This window comes from Mizuhopecten yessoensis, unplaced genomic scaffold (assembly GCF_002113885.1).
Source record: "Mizuhopecten yessoensis strain PY_sf001 unplaced genomic scaffold, ASM211388v2 scaffold6169, whole genome shotgun sequence".
Lineage (NCBI taxonomy): Eukaryota > Metazoa > Mollusca > Bivalvia > Pectinida > Pectinidae > Mizuhopecten > Mizuhopecten yessoensis.
In genome coordinates this window covers 1,158,163-1,177,478 of record NW_018406415.1, presented here as the reverse complement: position 1 = coordinate 1,177,478, position 19,316 = coordinate 1,158,163, and the positions used below count along the sequence as shown (strand labels likewise).

General features: G+C 35.1%; 1 protein-coding gene across 1 annotated transcript; it reads right to left on the bottom strand.

The window, feature by feature from the left end:
- Window positions 1-1,086: 1,086 nt before the first annotated feature.
- LOC110451716 (UV-stimulated scaffold protein A-like) lies at window positions 1,087-16,836 on the bottom strand. Its single transcript, XM_021499859.1, has 14 exons — window positions 16,496-16,836; window positions 15,384-15,559; window positions 14,543-14,697; window positions 13,626-13,746; window positions 11,385-12,151; window positions 10,645-10,783; window positions 10,286-10,369; window positions 9,194-9,440; window positions 8,242-8,409; window positions 7,323-7,383; window positions 5,495-5,617; window positions 4,753-4,852; window positions 3,897-4,119; window positions 1,087-2,576 (listed from the first exon to the last, which is right to left on the bottom strand). The coding sequence occupies exons 1-14, from the start codon at window positions 16,630-16,632 to the stop codon at window positions 2,480-2,482; spliced, it is 2,598 nt and encodes an 865-aa protein (XP_021355534.1). The 5' UTR covers window positions 16,633-16,836; the 3' UTR covers window positions 1,087-2,479.
- Between the last annotated feature and the right edge of the window lie 2,480 nt (window positions 16,837-19,316).

Sequence of the window (19,316 nt, the reverse complement as noted above, 5' to 3'; positions counted from 1 at the left end):
GCACTAGCAAACTAATGACAATTCATTTACAAGTTTGTAAATGATTCTGAATTGTCTCTTTTTGAAAATATTTTAAAGTTCTCATTATTGTCAAAACTATTTAACCTTGCCATTTTTCCAGCATGATTTTCCACATTTTTGTAAATTATAGTTTTTATTTTTCTCCTAGAACTAATTTGAAATGTTGGGCTATCAAGTTTCATTACAAATCCCTGCAACAGTCAAGTACTTAATCATAAATAAAACATAAAATGTCTTCTCTTTCATTTTTTATTCATCAATACAAATATAAACTTCTTGCTGGGTTTGAATAATCTCTCATACTGTTTAAATACTATATAAATAACCTGTAAAGGAAAATTATGAAAGTTTTCATATTTCAATAGAACTTTTGCATTCACTCTTAAATATGACAGAATTAATTGTATGCATGCCGTTTATCTCTGTCCAAATTTTACATTCACTTCATTTTTTGGTGATTACAATTTTTTTTTTAAATTGACAAATATATACAGGTAAAATAACTAGAACAATGAAGATATAGATAACAAAATTTGAAGAAAATTATATTGTTTGAAAGAAAAACCATTTTTTTTTTTCTTATTAAACCTACTGTTTAAATATATTTGAATTGAATATTTCTTCAAACCAAAACTGGGGATTCAAACATACGACTCGTCATCTTGCTGCCTACATAATGTACAAATGGTTTACATTGTACATAAACCAACATGTATCTCAATACAAAACAATAGTACCATACACATACTATGCCTGCCAACATCATCCTGGGAGCCAGAGTGATGATAAGTGTACACATCCACTAAATCTCATGCAAGTGCTGGACGTTGAGCTTCCAAGTGTATGTACAAACAAGTAGTGCGAAATTGGATAAAAACAATCATGTCATCATGCAAAGATTCTGAAGCTGTGACCGTAATCTTAGACATCTGGCTGGCCTGGACCTGAGAGATAGAGGTCAGGAGTAATGGTGTAAAGTTTCAGGAAATTTTCTTGAAAATTCTGCAGCTGTGACCTTGACCTTCAACTGGTTTTGAGAAATACTACCATGATATTTTATAAAAGTTGCAAGAAATCTTGTCAAAAGCCAGCAGACAACCCAAATATCTAATTTCTCATCATAATGTAAAGATTCTGTAGCTATGATCTTGACCTTCAATGCATGACCTTGACTTTCAACTGGTCTCCAGAGATTGATGTTAGGATTACTTGAATGAATTTGTGTGAAAATATTACTCGGGGAATTGCAGACAAGCCAAATATACTGTTTCCTCATTATTATGTAAAGTTCCTGGACTTGTGACCTTGACCTTGAAGTATGACCTTGACTTTTGATTGGGCTCAACAGATTGATGTTAGGAACATGTAAAGTTTCATGGAATTTTGGTAAATACTTTAAACTTTAGTCAAGAAGCTGCAGACAATTCAAGCCAAATTTTGACAGATGGACAAATGGACAGACGGATCGCACCACGGAAGGCCGGTGTATACAAAGTTCTTGACACAAGTGTCTGACAAAATCTGACAATTGTGTTAATCAAAGGACAGAAGTAAAAAATCCTTTAAAATCTGTCTAACACACATCAGTGTCAAATAGACAGGTTTTACTGTTCGCTGAATACAACTGAATAAATAACACATACGATTGTAAAGTAGATCAACATGAAATCTTTAACACCCGTGTCCTTTTATTATTGCTCATAAATATACATGTACTGTAAATACCCGTCTTTGAGCATACATACTCTAATATATAAATATAAAAATGGTCAAACTCATTCACTAATACTCTGTTATTTTTCTGCATTCAAAATAAAATAAGTTATACTATAGACAGCATTACAGCAGGCATTGGACTTATAACTAGGCCAATACAGAAATAAGCAATCAATAATGTTATAATAGTCCAGATGAAAAAATACCCCCTAACTGTATTACACTATACTATAGTATACATGTATTATACTTTTCTATACTACATGTATACAGCTACTTAGGTCATTATAGCATATTTTTCACCTGGATTATTATTATAATATATAATAGTGATATATCATCAAATTCCTGTGGACAATGATATTCATATTTAATTAATTTGTGCGTATATGAATTACATAATTCATTATTCTCTCTCTAGGTTATTGCATCTCAATATCACATTCTACAGGAAATTGTACATTGCTAATGTTTACAATGAGTACATTACATGATAAGGAAAAAGTATTTCATCCTCTGGTTTGCATCATCCACAACAAGTGTTTATAACTTATGTAGATGAAAGGTCACAGTATTGTAAAAGTGGAAATTTGAACACATGTGGAATTGTTTGCGTTCCCAACCAACCGAACCAAAGTCTTGGTATTTTACTGTGAATAACTGTATGTTGATTGTCATTTGACATCATGATTTTACTGTTATATAAGAGACTGATCCTCAGCTTGGCACCAAACCTGTATCTTCACTTGAGGGCATAGTTAAACTGGTTACCAAACTTGTCCCGAACTTTTTTGAATGCAATTTCATTTTGAGCTGCGGCAACTCGCTTTAATGCAGACCTGTAAATAAAAAGATGATTGACTTTTAAAGCTTTTGATACATTTATCTTACAATGAATTAGACAGATAGCACAGACAAATAAACAATGACATCACAGAAACTATGACAGCACAGAGAAACTATGACAGCACAGAAACTATGACATCACAGAAACTATGACATCACAGAAACTATGACATCACAGAAACTATGACAGAGAAACATGACATCACAGAAACTATGATAGCACAATCAGCTCTCTATGAAAAAGGTCATGTGTCAAATCCGAACTAGGTCTGTCATCTGGAGGATAACTAATACCCCCCGCAGACGCTGGTAGTTTATACATCATTTAGTTACATTGACCTTGGTGTCAACTTACATAAAAAGTGTTTGAAAACTAAAATTAAAATGCCAGTGCACAACTACATAATATACCGATCATTCAAGTAAAGTTTCAATAAAATCTGCCTGTTAGTTAGGATGGAGCTTTTGGGACAAGTTACTGCGGACGACAGACATCCAGACAGACAGGGTGATTCCAGTATACCCCCTCCCCCCTAACTTTGTTACAGGGGTATAATAAAGACACTTATTACAATTGCTCATAAGCATTGTTTTCAAACATATCATTGCCAGAATGGGATACCCCCAAGAAGGTTGAGATTTCTCTTCAGACCCTCGCCGTAGGAGAAAGATTCTTGTATAGTAGAAGGTATTCAATGAATATGCTTATACAGTGTATTTATCATAAATCCAAATTGTATATTCAAATAAGATCTTACAACAGTTTCCATTTGATGTGACACTTATGAAAAACTGTTAGAAGTTTTAGATTAGTAAGGATCTGCCAAGTTAAAAAAATAAAGGGAGCAAATTTGAGATGAAACCAACTGAAAACAAGGCAAAGTATTGTCTACCACCGGTAAAGATTTCTATATTTAACAAACAGTACACTTATGTCAGGATGTACCTACTGTTAGGAAAGTATCCTGATACATACTTCTTGCACTCCGCCATCACCAAGGTGAAAAATTATATAGAAGATATCCCCCAGACAAACATTTACAAAAGTGAAGGTCGAAGGTCAAGTCGTAGGTCACAGTGACATAATTCTTGCACTCTGCACTCCGCAATCCCAAGATGTCTGTGTACACCAAATTTGGTTACTCTAGATGAAACGGTATAAAAGATATATCCCGGACAAACTTATCTGATGGAAGGATGGACGGAATGACAGATGGAAGGATGGACGTAGTGCAAACCTACAGTCCCCCCTCCCCGGGGGACTAATAACTTAGTAAAGCTTTAGGTGCAGTGAAAAGATGTGCATTACTTACGGTTTAAATATCTTCGCCTCGAGCCTGTTACGAGCAGTGTTTGTCGACTCCTTTATGTTGGTTAGGTTCGGGTGTTTTGGCTGCTTTCCTTTACCTTTGCCTTTACCTTTACCTTTACCCTTTCCTTTGCCTTTGCCCTTTGACCTCAAAGATCCAAGGTCAATGCCAGTGGCTGCCTCAATGTCTGCCTGGAGTTCTGCGTCCTGCCAAGGAGGTACCTCATCTAGGTGACAAAAGCAGTTCTTTAATTACATAAACTGTATTCTTAATAAACAGTTTCAATTTCATTCCACTGCAGATACTTCATTTTGAATTCTAAAAATTTAGAAATTACATGTATCAATTTAAATTACATGGTTTGGGTTTCATAAGATTTTGTTTGCGCCTGGACTTTGTAAAAATTTACGGTGTGTAAGTTGAATTTGATTATGTACCATGTACAGTGAAAGCCTGTCTTATCTAACCCCTGAGCATTCTGACAACATAGTGCTATAATCCTAAACTACCAAATATAACTGTTTCAACATCCTGTCTAGTTTGACCTTGATGTTGTGTTTCACAGAGTGTCAGATTAGACAGGTATCACTCTACTATACACATGTTAGTCAAAGATATGTTGTGAATTCGCAAATGATGTAGTAATGATCATTGACATTTATTTCTTTATGATGAATACTGGTACTCGCCTCTGAAACCAGACATTGGCACTAATATTGACCTCTGACACCTATGACCTTGGCACTAATATTGACCTCTGACAATTATGACCTTGGCACTAATATTGACCTCTGACAATTATGACCTTGGCACTAGTATTGACCTTTGACATCTTTGACCTTGAGATGACAATACTGACCTATAACATCCGGCTCATTACTGGCCAGTCTAGCAATGTCCTCTGGATCGGTGGGATTTCCAAGGTCATCTCGTGGAATGACCTTCCCATGAAAGGGGCACTATAATAAAGAATAAGAAAGAAACCATAGAAGTTTGTATATTTCAACAACTATCAACACGATGATTACAAAATTAAAATATTGTATTTTAGAATTACATAACAGGCAGTGTACACCCCAGTTATCTCAAAGATATTTCATTGTCCTGACAATTGTTTTACGGAGAGGTTCAACTGCACATGAACTTACAATTGATTGATACCTACTTCTCACTGAAAGGCCAAGATATTAAGCTATTTCGGTCATAGTTATATTTATCACCGGCTTACCCAAAAAATAAAACTGTCCACACTGGACGTTGGCTTTATCAACAACGTAAATCTTCGTTAGGAGATCTACATGTTTAGTATCCAATCAATCTTAAGACTGCTATGTGACAATATACAGCCCCTTTAATGTTACCAATCATAGTGATTTCTTTATGAGTTGAGCCTCATTAAGAGACCAGTTTTTGGACTTCCCATGTGGTCTGTTATTACAGATTTGAGCATACAAGATCAAGATTATTTTGGAATTATCAACAATTTGATGTCATGAATTTATATTTAGCCAACAGTAGACAATGCAAAGACAGATTAACTGAATGATAACTTATATTTAGCCAACAGTAGACAATGCAAAGACAGATTAACTGAATGATACCTTGAATCTGTCCATCCTCTCACAGAGTTTACCGTTCGGCAGCGCAGCACGGCAATGCCATTGGACAGGCTCAAAATTCCCTGTGTAGGTCATGTTACGCTTGGTCATCGCAGCCCTTCCCTCCTACAGAGAACGGTACACAATGAAGTCTCTAACTTACGGATATTATTTCTCCGTACAATAAAAACAACACAAAAATATATATCTTAATCATTTCTGTATGAGACATGCATTTAAGAATGAAAATAAATCGTAAATTTCCTTTAAAATTATTATAATCTCGACATTTCAGACTCATGACATCTCAAATACATGTACCATGTTGTTCTTTATGTTATCATATCCTATGGCAGAAAAATTCAGACACATGCGTATTAAACACTCTGTCCATCTGGAAAAAATTTGTTAAGGTCACCTCAACTCTCCAACGAAGTAATATTTAGCTTTGTAGTGAAACCTGTCTTATCTGACCAGGTGATATTGTAAAATCTGACATACAGCTATAATACCATGTTTTTATAGAAATCTCTTGTATGGGTGTCATATTGAACAGGTTTCACTCTATATTTAATTACCTGTGTTATTTGCTCAAAATCATAAAATTTGTTAATAGGAGATATGAAAGTGTCTATTCCAGTTAATTTGTGGACTTGGATTTTAGCAAAAACTTTACTTCATTTTACAACTCTTGTTCCAGAAAATCTCTGAAAAGTCTTTAAATATTTAGATCAATTGTTTCTCATCCAAATTCCAGTTTTCCTTGAGCATTTCCTTGATGATACAGATTTTCAGTAGTAATGTACAGAGGTTTTTGTTTCAAAGCTGATTTTATCATGTTATTTCAGATTTTATCATGTGATTCTGATTTTATCATGTGATTTCTTTGGACAACTCAGCAACATAAATGCAATAAGAAGTGAGTTCTGAATTGAAGTCCACAAGATAAGGGCTATTCAAAATTAAACATATGTTGGAGGTGGGAGACACATATTTCTCCCACCTTTCACAGATGTGTCTCCCGTTTTAGCCAGGAGAGATCAGCTTGTCAACCCCTAGGGGAAAATAGCCTCGTGCCGATTAGCACATGTTCAATTGTGACGCCATTAAATTGCGTCATCGGTAATTGTGACGTCATCAAAAGTTAATGACAATATGCATACCCAACATGTGTTTTTGTTTACAAATATGGCAGACTACTGTCGGTGGAGTTGTGACTGAAATAATAGGATGGGAGAAAAATAATCATCCCCTACCTTGAGGGTGTAACAGAGAAATCTCCAGTCCTCAGGGTAATTTGTTTGGTTGTCTAACCCTCGGCAGAGCCTCGGGTTAGACAACCAAAAATACATCACCTCTCAGGTTGGAAATGTATCTGTCACACCCTCAAGGTAGGGGAAGATTCTATTAATGAACATTTACTATAAGTGGTGGAGTTCAATAAAGTGCTACTTGTCATTCCTGATATAAAAAAAATAGTTTTAATATTTTATGAGTTGTAGGATCTCATAAAACTGCCCCCTACCCCTCCCATTTGATTCATTTTGGAACAGCCCTAAGTGGAATAGAAATTTTAATTGTTAAGTTCCTTTCCTTTCAGGTATTATTTCTGCAACTGCATTTGATTCTTGAACCAACTGTCAAAATATTTAGGCTTGAGCAATCTACATGTTGATACATATACCAATTTGTTGCTAGTCCATCCCATTTTTCAGCCAAGATCACGATTTTGCAAATAAAAATAACAGTTTTTGGTTTCTGGACAAGAATAATTATAACAATATTTAGATTTTGTTCTTGAAATAGTCTGCATTTTTGTTCTGTTACAAACCTTTTCTGGAACATCACTAGCCTCTTCTGACGGTGTCCAGAATCTGTGCAGGGAGTCATACCTGAAAAATTGACATACCTTGAACATATGGGCTTTGTAAAGTGTTCAACAGACCTTTTCATGCAAAACTGAGATGTGCATATAAATGTTTGCCAGATACTAGAATTTGTGATCAGATCACTTTGTGAACTATGATATCGAAAAATTATATGTAGGTGGTTTACAGTACAAATGTCTTTCAAACCAACATAGAACACAGAAAAGTATTGTAAGCAATCTATGATCCCATTCTTGCAGACAAACGTGAGTCTCAAAAATGAATAAAAGGGTCATTACTCTTGTTTGCAAGGTACAAGGCCTGAGGCCTGTTTGCTTTTGCAGCCTATTTTCAAAAGTGACATTTTAGGGACGAAGCCTGATAAACTTCCTAATGTTAATGCAGGCCTTGAAAATCTTTGCCAAGCCTCACCAGGGAGCAACATCAAATCACTAAGGCTGTCCCTATTTTATAAATGAACAACTCTCCAATCGTTTGGAATGCAAGAAACGAAAGCGGCCCTGATTTCAGTATGCAAGTGTATACAACACTCTGCCAATCCAGGAAGTACAAGCATCAAAAAGATGACAATTTTAAGTGACAGGATATACATGAAATGACCTCTACAAAGTGACCTATTGACAGACTTGCTGACAGAGTTCCTTTCAGTAGTAAAGAAATGAGGTTGAAAGCAGGTTCTGAAAAAAATTCATATCCAGCCCTTACATGTTCAGCCATGAGCGAGGTCTAGAATGCAGGGTAGTGCTTTAATCTCAACTTCTGTCATACCTTTAAACGGGACGCCTTGGTAAAATTATCACTTGTCTAGGTGTCAAGTTGACGTCAAATGTTCTAAAATTCCCATTTCAAAATACCACTTACTTTTCTACCATAGGCATGGCAATATTTTCTGGGTCTTCCCAATGCTCCAAGTCCACGCCATACGAGATCAAAGGTGCTTTTTCTAACAGTTTCTCTTTTCTGGAATTTTCAGCAGCACTAGAAGAACTAGATTGTTTCCTTTTCTTCCCACGAGTCGAAGATGAAGAGCTTCATTTTATGATCAAAACAAAAATCAATAAAGATTAAGATACATCTTACAATTTATAGAAATTGCAGTTTTTATATGAATCACACAGGAGGTTCATGATAGCACTGTATTTCAAGTGGATCCCATATTGCTTTGGTCTGTGTAACTTTTCAAGCAGGCAGAATAGTTCCAATACTGTCCTATTGTTCTATGCCTTATACATTATTTGTTACATTATACAGAATTTTCAGTGACTCAAACACAGAGCTGATCTATATGCAAAAACAGTTTCTGCACCAAGTGTGACAGGGGAGATAATTCTAACACAACATCATGAAGTAATACTCATGTAGTCTCAGATTGCAACAATAATTCATGCTGGAGCTTCGGTCTGCATTGGAAAATATTGGCATTGATGTTTTGTGTTTCTGACTGTGTGCTTTTATGACGTCATAGAGTCAAAGAGTCATTGTGGTGTCATACCTTTGTACATCATTTCCTCTACCTCCATAGAAACAAAAGGGATGTTACTTGAAACAATTGTTGACTTTCACCCTTTGAAGAAGGCCAGGAGGCCGAAATATTGGGACTTAGAAGAAGATTTGTTCTATATTTTTTTTATTTTTTTTTTTACTTTAAAAACCATCTGGGTTTTCATTTGGCTGGATGGATTTACAATAAAATGAGCCAAATTATGAGACAGTTGGATAACTAAGCAATTTCGTACAGAAAAGGGACAATTTATCCCCTATATCACTGGCTCCAGGTTCATCTGAATCACTTAAACCATTGTTATGTCCTAACCTTGGGCCTGGTTTACTGACTTCCTTCCCCAGGCGGGTCAGGTTGGCCTTGAGTGAGGCAGGATCATCGGCGCTGTCCTCCTCTAGGCGACAGTTGATGTCCCAGTAGTGAGGCGTTGGTTTCTTTCCTGGCGAAATCTGACTTTTCACTGGTGAAGGCTTGACTACTTTGACAGGGGGCATCTTCAGATGAGCTATCCCTAGCTGACTTGGGCCTGCTGTACTTGAGCTTGGCAGGGGCTGTAACCCTGTTATACACAAAGTTGTATTCTGTCATCATCATTTCTAACAAGATAGTTTTGGTCACATGATTATAAATTTAAACATCATGTTTTTCTTGTCATAGCTACCTCATTCTGGGCCTCTCTACTTGAGAGAGCAAAATGAGTTTAGGGAGACTAAATCAGACGACAATAATGGAGTGTAAGCCTGATACTCAATACTATTGCGTTATTATTTTATTTTGGATTATATGATATATTTATTGCCCTTATGAAACAAAGAATCATATATTCCAACTAACAGGGCAATAAATGTACACACAACAGGTTAAAAGATAAAAAAACAAAATCTAAGCCTTTTTTAAATACTGTACATAACAAATTTTTACTACGTACACATACATGGTACATTGAATCACAGTGACCTAGTTTTGGAAAGCGACACTGTGATCTGTATGTCAGGCATACCAAATTTTGTAACTCCATGTACAACCATTGTCAAGGATATGTGTCAGAGGTCAAAATGTAGGTTACAGTGACCTAATTTTGGTAAATGATATGTCGCCATCCAAAGATGCATACATGTACATACCAAATCTGGTAACTCCAGATGGAAAGATTTTTTAGATAGTTTCTAATTAATATTTTTCAAATAACTGAAAATAATTTCTCAAGTCAGATCGAGGATATATAACCTGAAATCTCTGTGAAGGGTGAAAGCTGCGAGTTTTGAAGTCTGTCAAAATATTATTTTTTTCTCCTATTGATACATCGTGTGTATATATACAGTGTATACCAGGTATATACCTTTCATTAGATACTAGTAGCCATAAGATATTTTATTCATTGTAACGATTGCTTCTGTTCCGTACCATACTCAGCACGGAGGTGAGCTGGAACGTGAGGTTCGTATCCTTCCTTCTCGGGAACTTCTTCAAAATCTTCTTCGCTCTCATCTAAAATTGATTGATCAAGATTTATCATTTAAAATGCATTTTAGAAAAAACAATTCTGTCTAAGATGTATAAAGAGTTAGTCAAGTACCGTACTGAGGGTACTTTTATAATTTAAGGCATTGGAAATATACAAATTAATTTACAAAGACAGTGAAAACTTCTAAAACTGAATTAATGTACCAACAATATTGATATCATGTAAATAACATTGTGTGCACTTGTGCCCGGTATATTTTCATGTGAAAGATACTGTAAAATTATAAAAGTGTTGGTACCTGAATCATTATCCTTATTAAGTTTTTCGTCTGGGATGATGTTCAACTCGTGAAACTTTTTCTTGGTTTTCTCAATCTCTGCCTTCAGGTCGATGACTTGTTTAATTTCGTCTTGTTTGGCTCCATATTTAGAGAGAACCTGTTAAAAAAGGTAAATATAATACGATCAAACATGGTTAAAAAATATCCTGAAAATTAAAATGATCAATTTCCTTCATAATTGTATTAGGCAGAGAGGAACAATTTATCCAATCACATTTTCTCTGTTTTACTTCAAATAAATAAGAGTTGGAATTTGCCTACATATATTTAGTAGTACATGTACCAGTGCAGCGAATTATACATACATAGCTTTTTTACCCGTCATCAATGGCAATTTCAGGGGTGTGACAATTCTAGTTTTCTTGTGCTAGCCTACAGGCAAATTTTGAAACTTCTACGGCCCCAAGCTACATTTTCATAGTAAACAAAACAGCAAATATGTTCTATAGCCGAGACAAAAAGCGTTGGGCTGGTAGAATTGTACACTCCTGCAATTTATAGGTATGCTTAGTGCTGTTCATTCATTCAAAATACACATGAGTGCTTCTGTTTCACAGAAACCATAGGAAATGTTATAAGCGGAGAAAAATAATTCAGACAGACAATAATTATGTTAATTATAGGTAGATACTGAAATATCCCTTCACACATTACACTTTGCTTCATGATGAACATTGCTTGTATCCTAAGTTCTTTACCTGTAGCCAGTGTTGGACTGTAGGGAAATACTTGGACATAAGGACTCTGTACAAATCCTTTAGCGTAGTAAGGACTGCTTGGTTATCCTCTGTTTCCTGTAGTGATACAGGTCCTTGATTTAGATCAATAGTGATGTTATACTGGTGTGTGCCTAATCCATGTTGCTGGACAAAATCTTCTTCGTCTACACTATCCATATCACTCTCTTCGTCACTTTCCTCCTCTTCATCATTGTCATCTTCTTCCGAATCATTCAAATTTTGTTCATTTTGGCTTTTACTTCCATTTCTCAAATTGTCGCTATCATCATTTGCTTTTGAAATTACAACATCATTTTCACTACAGTTTTCAGCATTGTTCATACAATTCTCTGTCACTGAGTTATCTCCCTTAACAGATGAATTATCTCCCTTTAAACTTTCTGAACTAGAGGTAGAAGGTTCACAATTCGTCTTTTTCAAAACATGAACTGTTTGACTAGTTGAATCCGATTTTGTATCTAACACAGAGTTTGACTGATCTACAGTATTTTCATTGCCACTTCTAACACCAGAAATTTCACTTCCATTGAACAAGTCTGCACTTTTTTTGAAGTCTGAATCCGTTACTAAATTTTCTGAGTGTTTTGTGTTTGAGACACAGCTTGTCTGACCTCCCTGCATTTTATCATCCTGGGATTTGATAAAGAAGTTTTCTGGTGATGGTAGGAGCAGATCAAAACAGGTGTGTACTTCCTTTAGACTGTTTTGTATGTCTCCTCCCATATCTGAAAAAAATACAAAACTGTTTTTAATACATACCTTATAAACTCATCTGTTGCTAATTTCAAGAAGTTTTTTTCAGCAATTACTAATTATGCATTTACATGTATTCCATAATTTAAAAAAAAAAGACTGTGTGCCTTGATGTTGATAAAAAAAAAAATTACAGTAACGTTGCAGTACCCAAATGGGGACAGTACCCAAATCGGGACGGTACCCACATCGGGACACTTGAAGGAAAAGTCAGAAGTAATTTGCATGCTATAAGCAAAGAAGTATTTTTAAATTGAAAATATTGATTTAAAGATGCTAATATACCAATAAAACATTATACAAACTTTATTTACCGCCACTTACGGTTAATATCACAGTTTTAGTTTGTAAATTATGACGAAAATGTAACGTTCTAAATTGATGCGCCATGCAACCTTATTTGATTCTCAATTTTTGTATGTGTTTTTTCATATTCCTACATGTACTATTTCACAACTAATGATAGTTTGGAAAAGAAATTCATTCAGAACGACCGTTGACTCTAAAATATTCCAATAATATGCATTGTTCTGCTAAATACTTTTTTCATCTCCAAATATTTATATAAGCCAAAACTGGTAGGGGTGTCCCGATTTGGGTACAGCTACACCTGTTTCGTGATTTTGGGTACTGTGATGTTACAATGTAATTTTACTGGTTTTGTGATCCCTGTCCCAATGAATAATATTTGTTCGTATATACAGGAACATCCCATTAACATCCATTTGGATATAACTGCAGCACAAATGGGCCCAGACACTTCCGTTGACTAGTAGCTCAGGCGTTTAGAGCAACAGTATAACTGAATGAAGTCCGGGGTTAGAATCTTCCACGAAATCTTTCCATTCAAAACACTTGTATTATTATTATATTTTGTTTATTTCATCTTCATTATTTTTTCATAATAATCCAACAAGATATGGTCTTCTTTTCAGAAATCATTTATCAAAGCTATAGTCATGCCGAAAACAATAGTTTCCAAAACTTTGTTTAGTTTTTGGTACAGTTCAGGCACCCTTAAGTTGTACAGTCAGGAGTGTAGAATTCTATATTTACAGTACAAGCCCACAGGCACATTTTGAAGAGTTCTACTAGCCCAGCCTATATTTTCATTGTGAATATTGAAATTTTCCCTAGCCCTGACATAAACCCTTCTAGCCTTGAATGTAGGACTTGTGGAATAGCACACCACTGATGATCCATATCAGATCTTGAGAATTTCTCAAATTTGTCATGTATATGCTACTGACCTGAAAATGGGTTTATATATATATATATATATTTGGGCTTGGAGTACATTTGTTTAATAATTAAGAACATATTCATTATTGGGTGGATTAAAAACTTTTAACTTGTTTTCAAGATATAAAAAAATAAAACCCTCAATGACGGAAATTAAAACACCTTTTTAAACCAAACTAGTGGGGTATTGAATCTAGTTTTTACCTTCTATTTCACACAAAGTTTTCTTTATTCTTTCCGTAGCAATCCGTTTCTTTTTCACTTCATCCTCCCTCTGTCGCTGCTGTTCAGCCAGTGTTCTGGCTCTTATATTGTCAAAATTCACCTGTTACACAAAAATTGGAGTGTGGATTGAATTCTATATATATGTAAAATATTCAGTCTTGAAAATATATAGAGAGAATATGTTAGTAAATTGTTAACCCTTAGAGTGCTACATTAGAATAGCATATGGTAACCAATCAGTGCTGAATTAATTAGGAAAATTTAATTTTCACTGCAGTTCAAATTTAGATATAACTTCACAAGTCACAATTTTAGTAAAAATATTGCAAAAATAATACTTATAATAAACATATTAATACCAATGGAAATTGGTTATTTGATGTGTTTGATTAAACTTTAAACAATACGATTAGCTGTTGACCATATAAAATACCATTTTATAGAATGTGCAACTATAGTTGTGACTAGCAGTGGTGGCCACATACATACAGCGCAACTATAGTTGTGACTAGCACTCAAAGGGTTAATAATATTTTCTAAGATTTTTTTTTTAACTGGAATTACTGAGGCATAACGATACACATCCTCAGTCCCAAGAGAAAATTGCACTAAAGCTTAAACGTAAGTGTGATATCCCCTAGGACTATTCCGTCTTTGCGTATTGCAGAGTTATCTTCTCATGTGAACAGGGATTGATTGTTACGTCATTGGTTTGTGTGAGAAAATTACATAGTTTTCTCAAAAATTGATGATGTTACTCTCACAAACAAATGACGTAACAATCAATACCTGCTCACAAGAGAAGATAACTCTGCAATACGCAAAGACGGAATAGACTGAGGAAGAGCAAAACACTGATCGATCCACATGAACAATCTTTTACACCAGAGTCTTACATGTTTGCATGTGGAAAGGTAGTTGAAACCAAGCTTGAGTTTTTTGTAGGCTTCTCCATACTTCTCTTGCCACTGTTGTATGGCCTTGAGTGAGTTAGTCCGCAGGGCATCTGCTGCAGCCTTGGGGGGAGGAAGAGGCTGCTCAAAATCTACCTCTGTAATTCAAATATGGAAAAATTGCATAATAACCAATGTCTGCATGTGCAACAGTTGTAAACAGAAAAGACATAGGTTCACGATAAATGCTTCCGCGCATACTCGAAAGATGAAATACATACTATGTATATATAATAAAGATATGTCCTTAGCATTATCGATCTTCATACAATCAAATGTTAAAGAAATAACTTATCTAGTTTTCAACTGCAACTCAAATAGAAGTTTATATTTAAAGATTTATTTTAAATATGTCATAAATGTACATGCACAAGAAATTGAATTGTATAATAAATTTAACAGAATCATTATATATTAAGAAGTTTGAATTCTTAGCATCATGACTTCTGTAATAATTATAGTTGTTTGATATTTGTAACACATCCCTACAATCCAAAAGTATACAATTTATTTGAACTCTGAAAAAATCTATAGTTAAAGAATCAAATCTGTTTTCAGCGTGACTTATAGTAGCTATACTACCACGTCCTGCGAACAGAACAGGTCTGAGGACGCATGGAATAACGACTGCGTCCAGATGAACGGTGGTGCATTCAGGATGCAAAATTTTGTATCCCAAAAATTGATGTGTGGTCTTCAGATGAATTATTTGTTTAATTTGCAGGAAAGAATTAAATCTAAATATATATATATATATATATAGTAACTAAATATAATGACTTACCGACTGTTAATTCTAAAAAGCGCTGGAACTCAGACACTAGAAGTTCCCTGAAGGCATGTGATCGGTTAAATAACTCATCCACCATTTGGAAGGCAGACAGCCGAACCTCGGAATGGTCCTCTTCTAGTTTCGTAATCAACATATGAAATGCATGCTTCACATACAAATCTGATATCCTAAAAGGAAAAGTTTCAACTTGTTAATAAATTACTTGACACATGTTAATGGATAAATTACATTTTATGTTTATGTTGTAAATTTTGTATTTTCATAATTGAGGCAAATCATGCAAAGGCTTGGGAAAATGCTAAAAGTGGAGGGAAAGGCCCCAGAAAAATGGCAGGTAATTATAATTATAAAGACAGATACTTTTGATCCAGAGTATAGAGTGTCCTAGGTTTGGAAATTGATCTTGCCCAAGATATTTTCCACACACACAAGAATGACCAAATACATGTTCATAACATAGATGAATATATTGTCATATGCAAAATATTGTATAAACACCGATAGCATTGGTCAAAATGATTGTAGCACAAGTTACCCATATATTCTGTAGTATATATACCACTAAAACCAGGTCCATTCCTATAGCTAAATGTAGCAAGGATTAACAACTTTTAGTCACAATATGCACCGCTTAACTTCAGCTCAACTGGTTCAGAGTGCATTTGCCAATCGAACACCTATATTTTATACTTTGATCCCAATTAGTGATAAGGGCAACATGGTCAAGATAGTTGCAGAAGGTACGTGGAGCATCCAATTTGTGTGTATACATATGTCCATATTTTATAACAATTATTGATTTTTTCCCCCACTTAATATGTCACTCTTGCTAGCATTGATAAAAGTGTATAGGAGGTATTAATGTGTGTGTAGGGGGGACGGGGGGATGCTGGAGTACCCAGAGAAAATCTACATGGTCAAGCAGCAAATACGAACAATATTCATGTCTGAAAAAGGAATCGTGAACATAACTTTCACTTGACCCCCCACACAATCTCTAATACGATATAAACAACTCTTTTTAAAAAATATGTTAATTGGACGTTCATTCAAAGAACTATTGAAAGAAAACAGTTTATTCGACACCAAAACTGCTGTTGTACCGGCATATTTTCTTGAACGACTTCATCACATCAGCATTCAGTACCGGTTTACCCGATTCTGTCAACTGATCTGCGAGCTTCTCCATTTCGGTACATAGTTTCAAGTCAAGGCATTCGCTCTCGGGATTCTGATCCATGTTGGTTCAGTTTGTCTACGAGTTATTCTTTTGTTTCTAGAGAGTGAACAGAAATGTAGTACCCCAAACGGCCATTAAAACATGACTGGTTGAAGTTTGCATTCATGAAACTGCATATGCGCCAGGATGCACGCTATAAGTGTCGGTTTCAGCATTTTTCTTTAAAATACACACAAAAACAGCTATTGCACAAACAAACCGGAAGTTTCGGTAAGATTTCTAAACTTCAACTATAACCGGACTTATATATCAGGAATTTTACCGTTATAGTCCGTTTCAAAATTTATCCATTTGTCACCGGTTTATAAAAGTATATCAAACCTTGAGAGTTGGGCATTTCAAAATAAATACTCTGTATAAAATAATAATGCAGAATCAATTTTTTTTCTACTATTTCAGGAATCTTTTAAAATAGGATAAAATACCTTAATTAATTTACTGTGATGGACTAGGATTTGAATTTCTCTTACCCTGGACAGGGATAATCCACCATTTTACCGGTGTGAGATTTTCTTATCTCACCCTAGGGTTGAGACAAGCTACATGTGTTCTTTGCACTTTCTCAACAATTGTATGACGTCATAGCAACAATACCAAGACGTCACGAAAATACCATGACCCTCGGGGTAAGATTCTTGAGCTGTCAAACACGAGGCTTGCCTCGTATTTGACAACTTAAGAATCTTACCCCTCGGGTTGAGATTACCCTGTCTCACTCCCAAGGGGGTGAAAGATTCTATTAGTCTTTGAAAAACCAGAGACGTATAAAGCCAGTAGTATATATGTCTCTGAAAAAACCAAATCTTTTATTTAATAATCCAATACACAGATACATTTAATATTTCAGTGGATTGGAAAAGCAAGCTAAGAATTGTAAGTAATTCCGGATCCTCTCCCAAAATCTACAAAATGTGGAGTCCCTTGATCGGCACACCGATGTTTAATATCAAATCACACTATATACTTTTAACATGCAAGGCTGGACAAGTCACCTTAAGACAGGGATCACAATAAGGTATATATCATCAAAATTGATAAAATATTTTGTGGGTGAACTGACTAGCCCTATTCACTCTTTAAATGATCCTCTGCAAGGACGTAAAACCTTGATAAAAAAATAAGAGAAATACAAATTCAGACAGTAGGTCTTGTGACCTTTCAAACTAGGAAAATAATCATAATGTTGAAAGACAAGCCATCAGAGAAAGACCTGACTTGCTCATTCTTGCAACTCAGACAGGGATATCTAACATAATACTCTGTGCTAGATTGTTCTATCTCGTCCGATCTGTCTGGCACCTTTCTGTGACATTTTGCTGATTTTTCACATAGCAATGTATTCATCTGCTCAAACCCTCGAAATTGACAATCTGCATTATGAATATTCTTTTTGGTCGTTATATGTATTGTTTTGATGTTGTTAGATTTCTAATGCTGTAAATAAAATATAATCTGCACTATGAAATACACTGCACATTAAGTTTCTTCTTTGTAAGGACGAACTACATTGTTTATGAGGAAGCCTTTGAGCAAGATGCTTTACTCCGCTTGTTCCAGTCTACTCATCTGTATATGAGTACGTGGTTGGGTAATGCTAGAATTGCAGAATGCTAGCTGTGAGCGCCGAAATGGCAGCACCAGCTGCATACTCCCCCAGGGAGTTGAGAAAGATATTGGCTGGTTGCAAAGGCCCTATAACCATGGATAATAATTTGTGAACCGCTTTGAGACGACCTACTAACTAGGTTGTGATAAAGCGGTATATAAGAACCTCAAATTATTATTATTATTAAGCCTTCAAATATAGCTTTAGCAGTGAAGAGGCCATATTTTTTTATGGTCCGAGACAGGATAGTTAGACTCAAGTAATATTGAATAATTTCCCTAACTAAAAGGTGCGAGAAAAAAAAATCAAATAGCTGTAACTGAGCGAGATCAGGTTTTCTCGTACCTCTGACAGATATCCCACATCATACACCATGATAGATTTTTCTATCTCGCCTGATCTGTCTTGTACCTTTCTGTGACATTTTGCGGAATTTTTACACTGCAATGTACTCATTCGCTTGTTAACTGCTTGAAATTCACAATCTGCATTATAAATGTTCTGTTTTGTCGTTATATGTATAGTTTTGATGTTGTTGGATATTTGATGTTGTAGATAAAATATAATCTACACTGTGAAATACGTTGTTTTCTTTGTAAGGATGGACTACATTTTTTACGCCGAAGCATTCAAATGCAGCTTAAGTAGTGAAGAGGTCATTATCATTTGAGGCCCCAGACGGGATACTTGTAGTTTTTAGCAAAATCTAATACTTTTTTTTCGAACTAAAAGGTGCGAGAAAAAATATCAATTACCTGTAACTGTATCAAGATCGGGTTATCCGAGTCTCAGGCTAAGATTCTGTAACATCCCAACCTCAGCTTATGCCTCGGTTAGGATTTTGTTACAGAATCTTAACCCTAAACTGAGATAACCCAATCTCGCTCAAATACAGGTAATATATTTTATTAATCTCAGTCTTGGGTTAGGATTTCGTAACATCCTAACCAAGGCTTAATTATGCCTTTATCAATTTCAATGATCTTTATTTCTCCTCGGTTGGAATAATGTCATATAATCATAGTCCATGGCTAAGATAATCCGATCTCGCTAATTTACAGGTGATAGATTATATTTG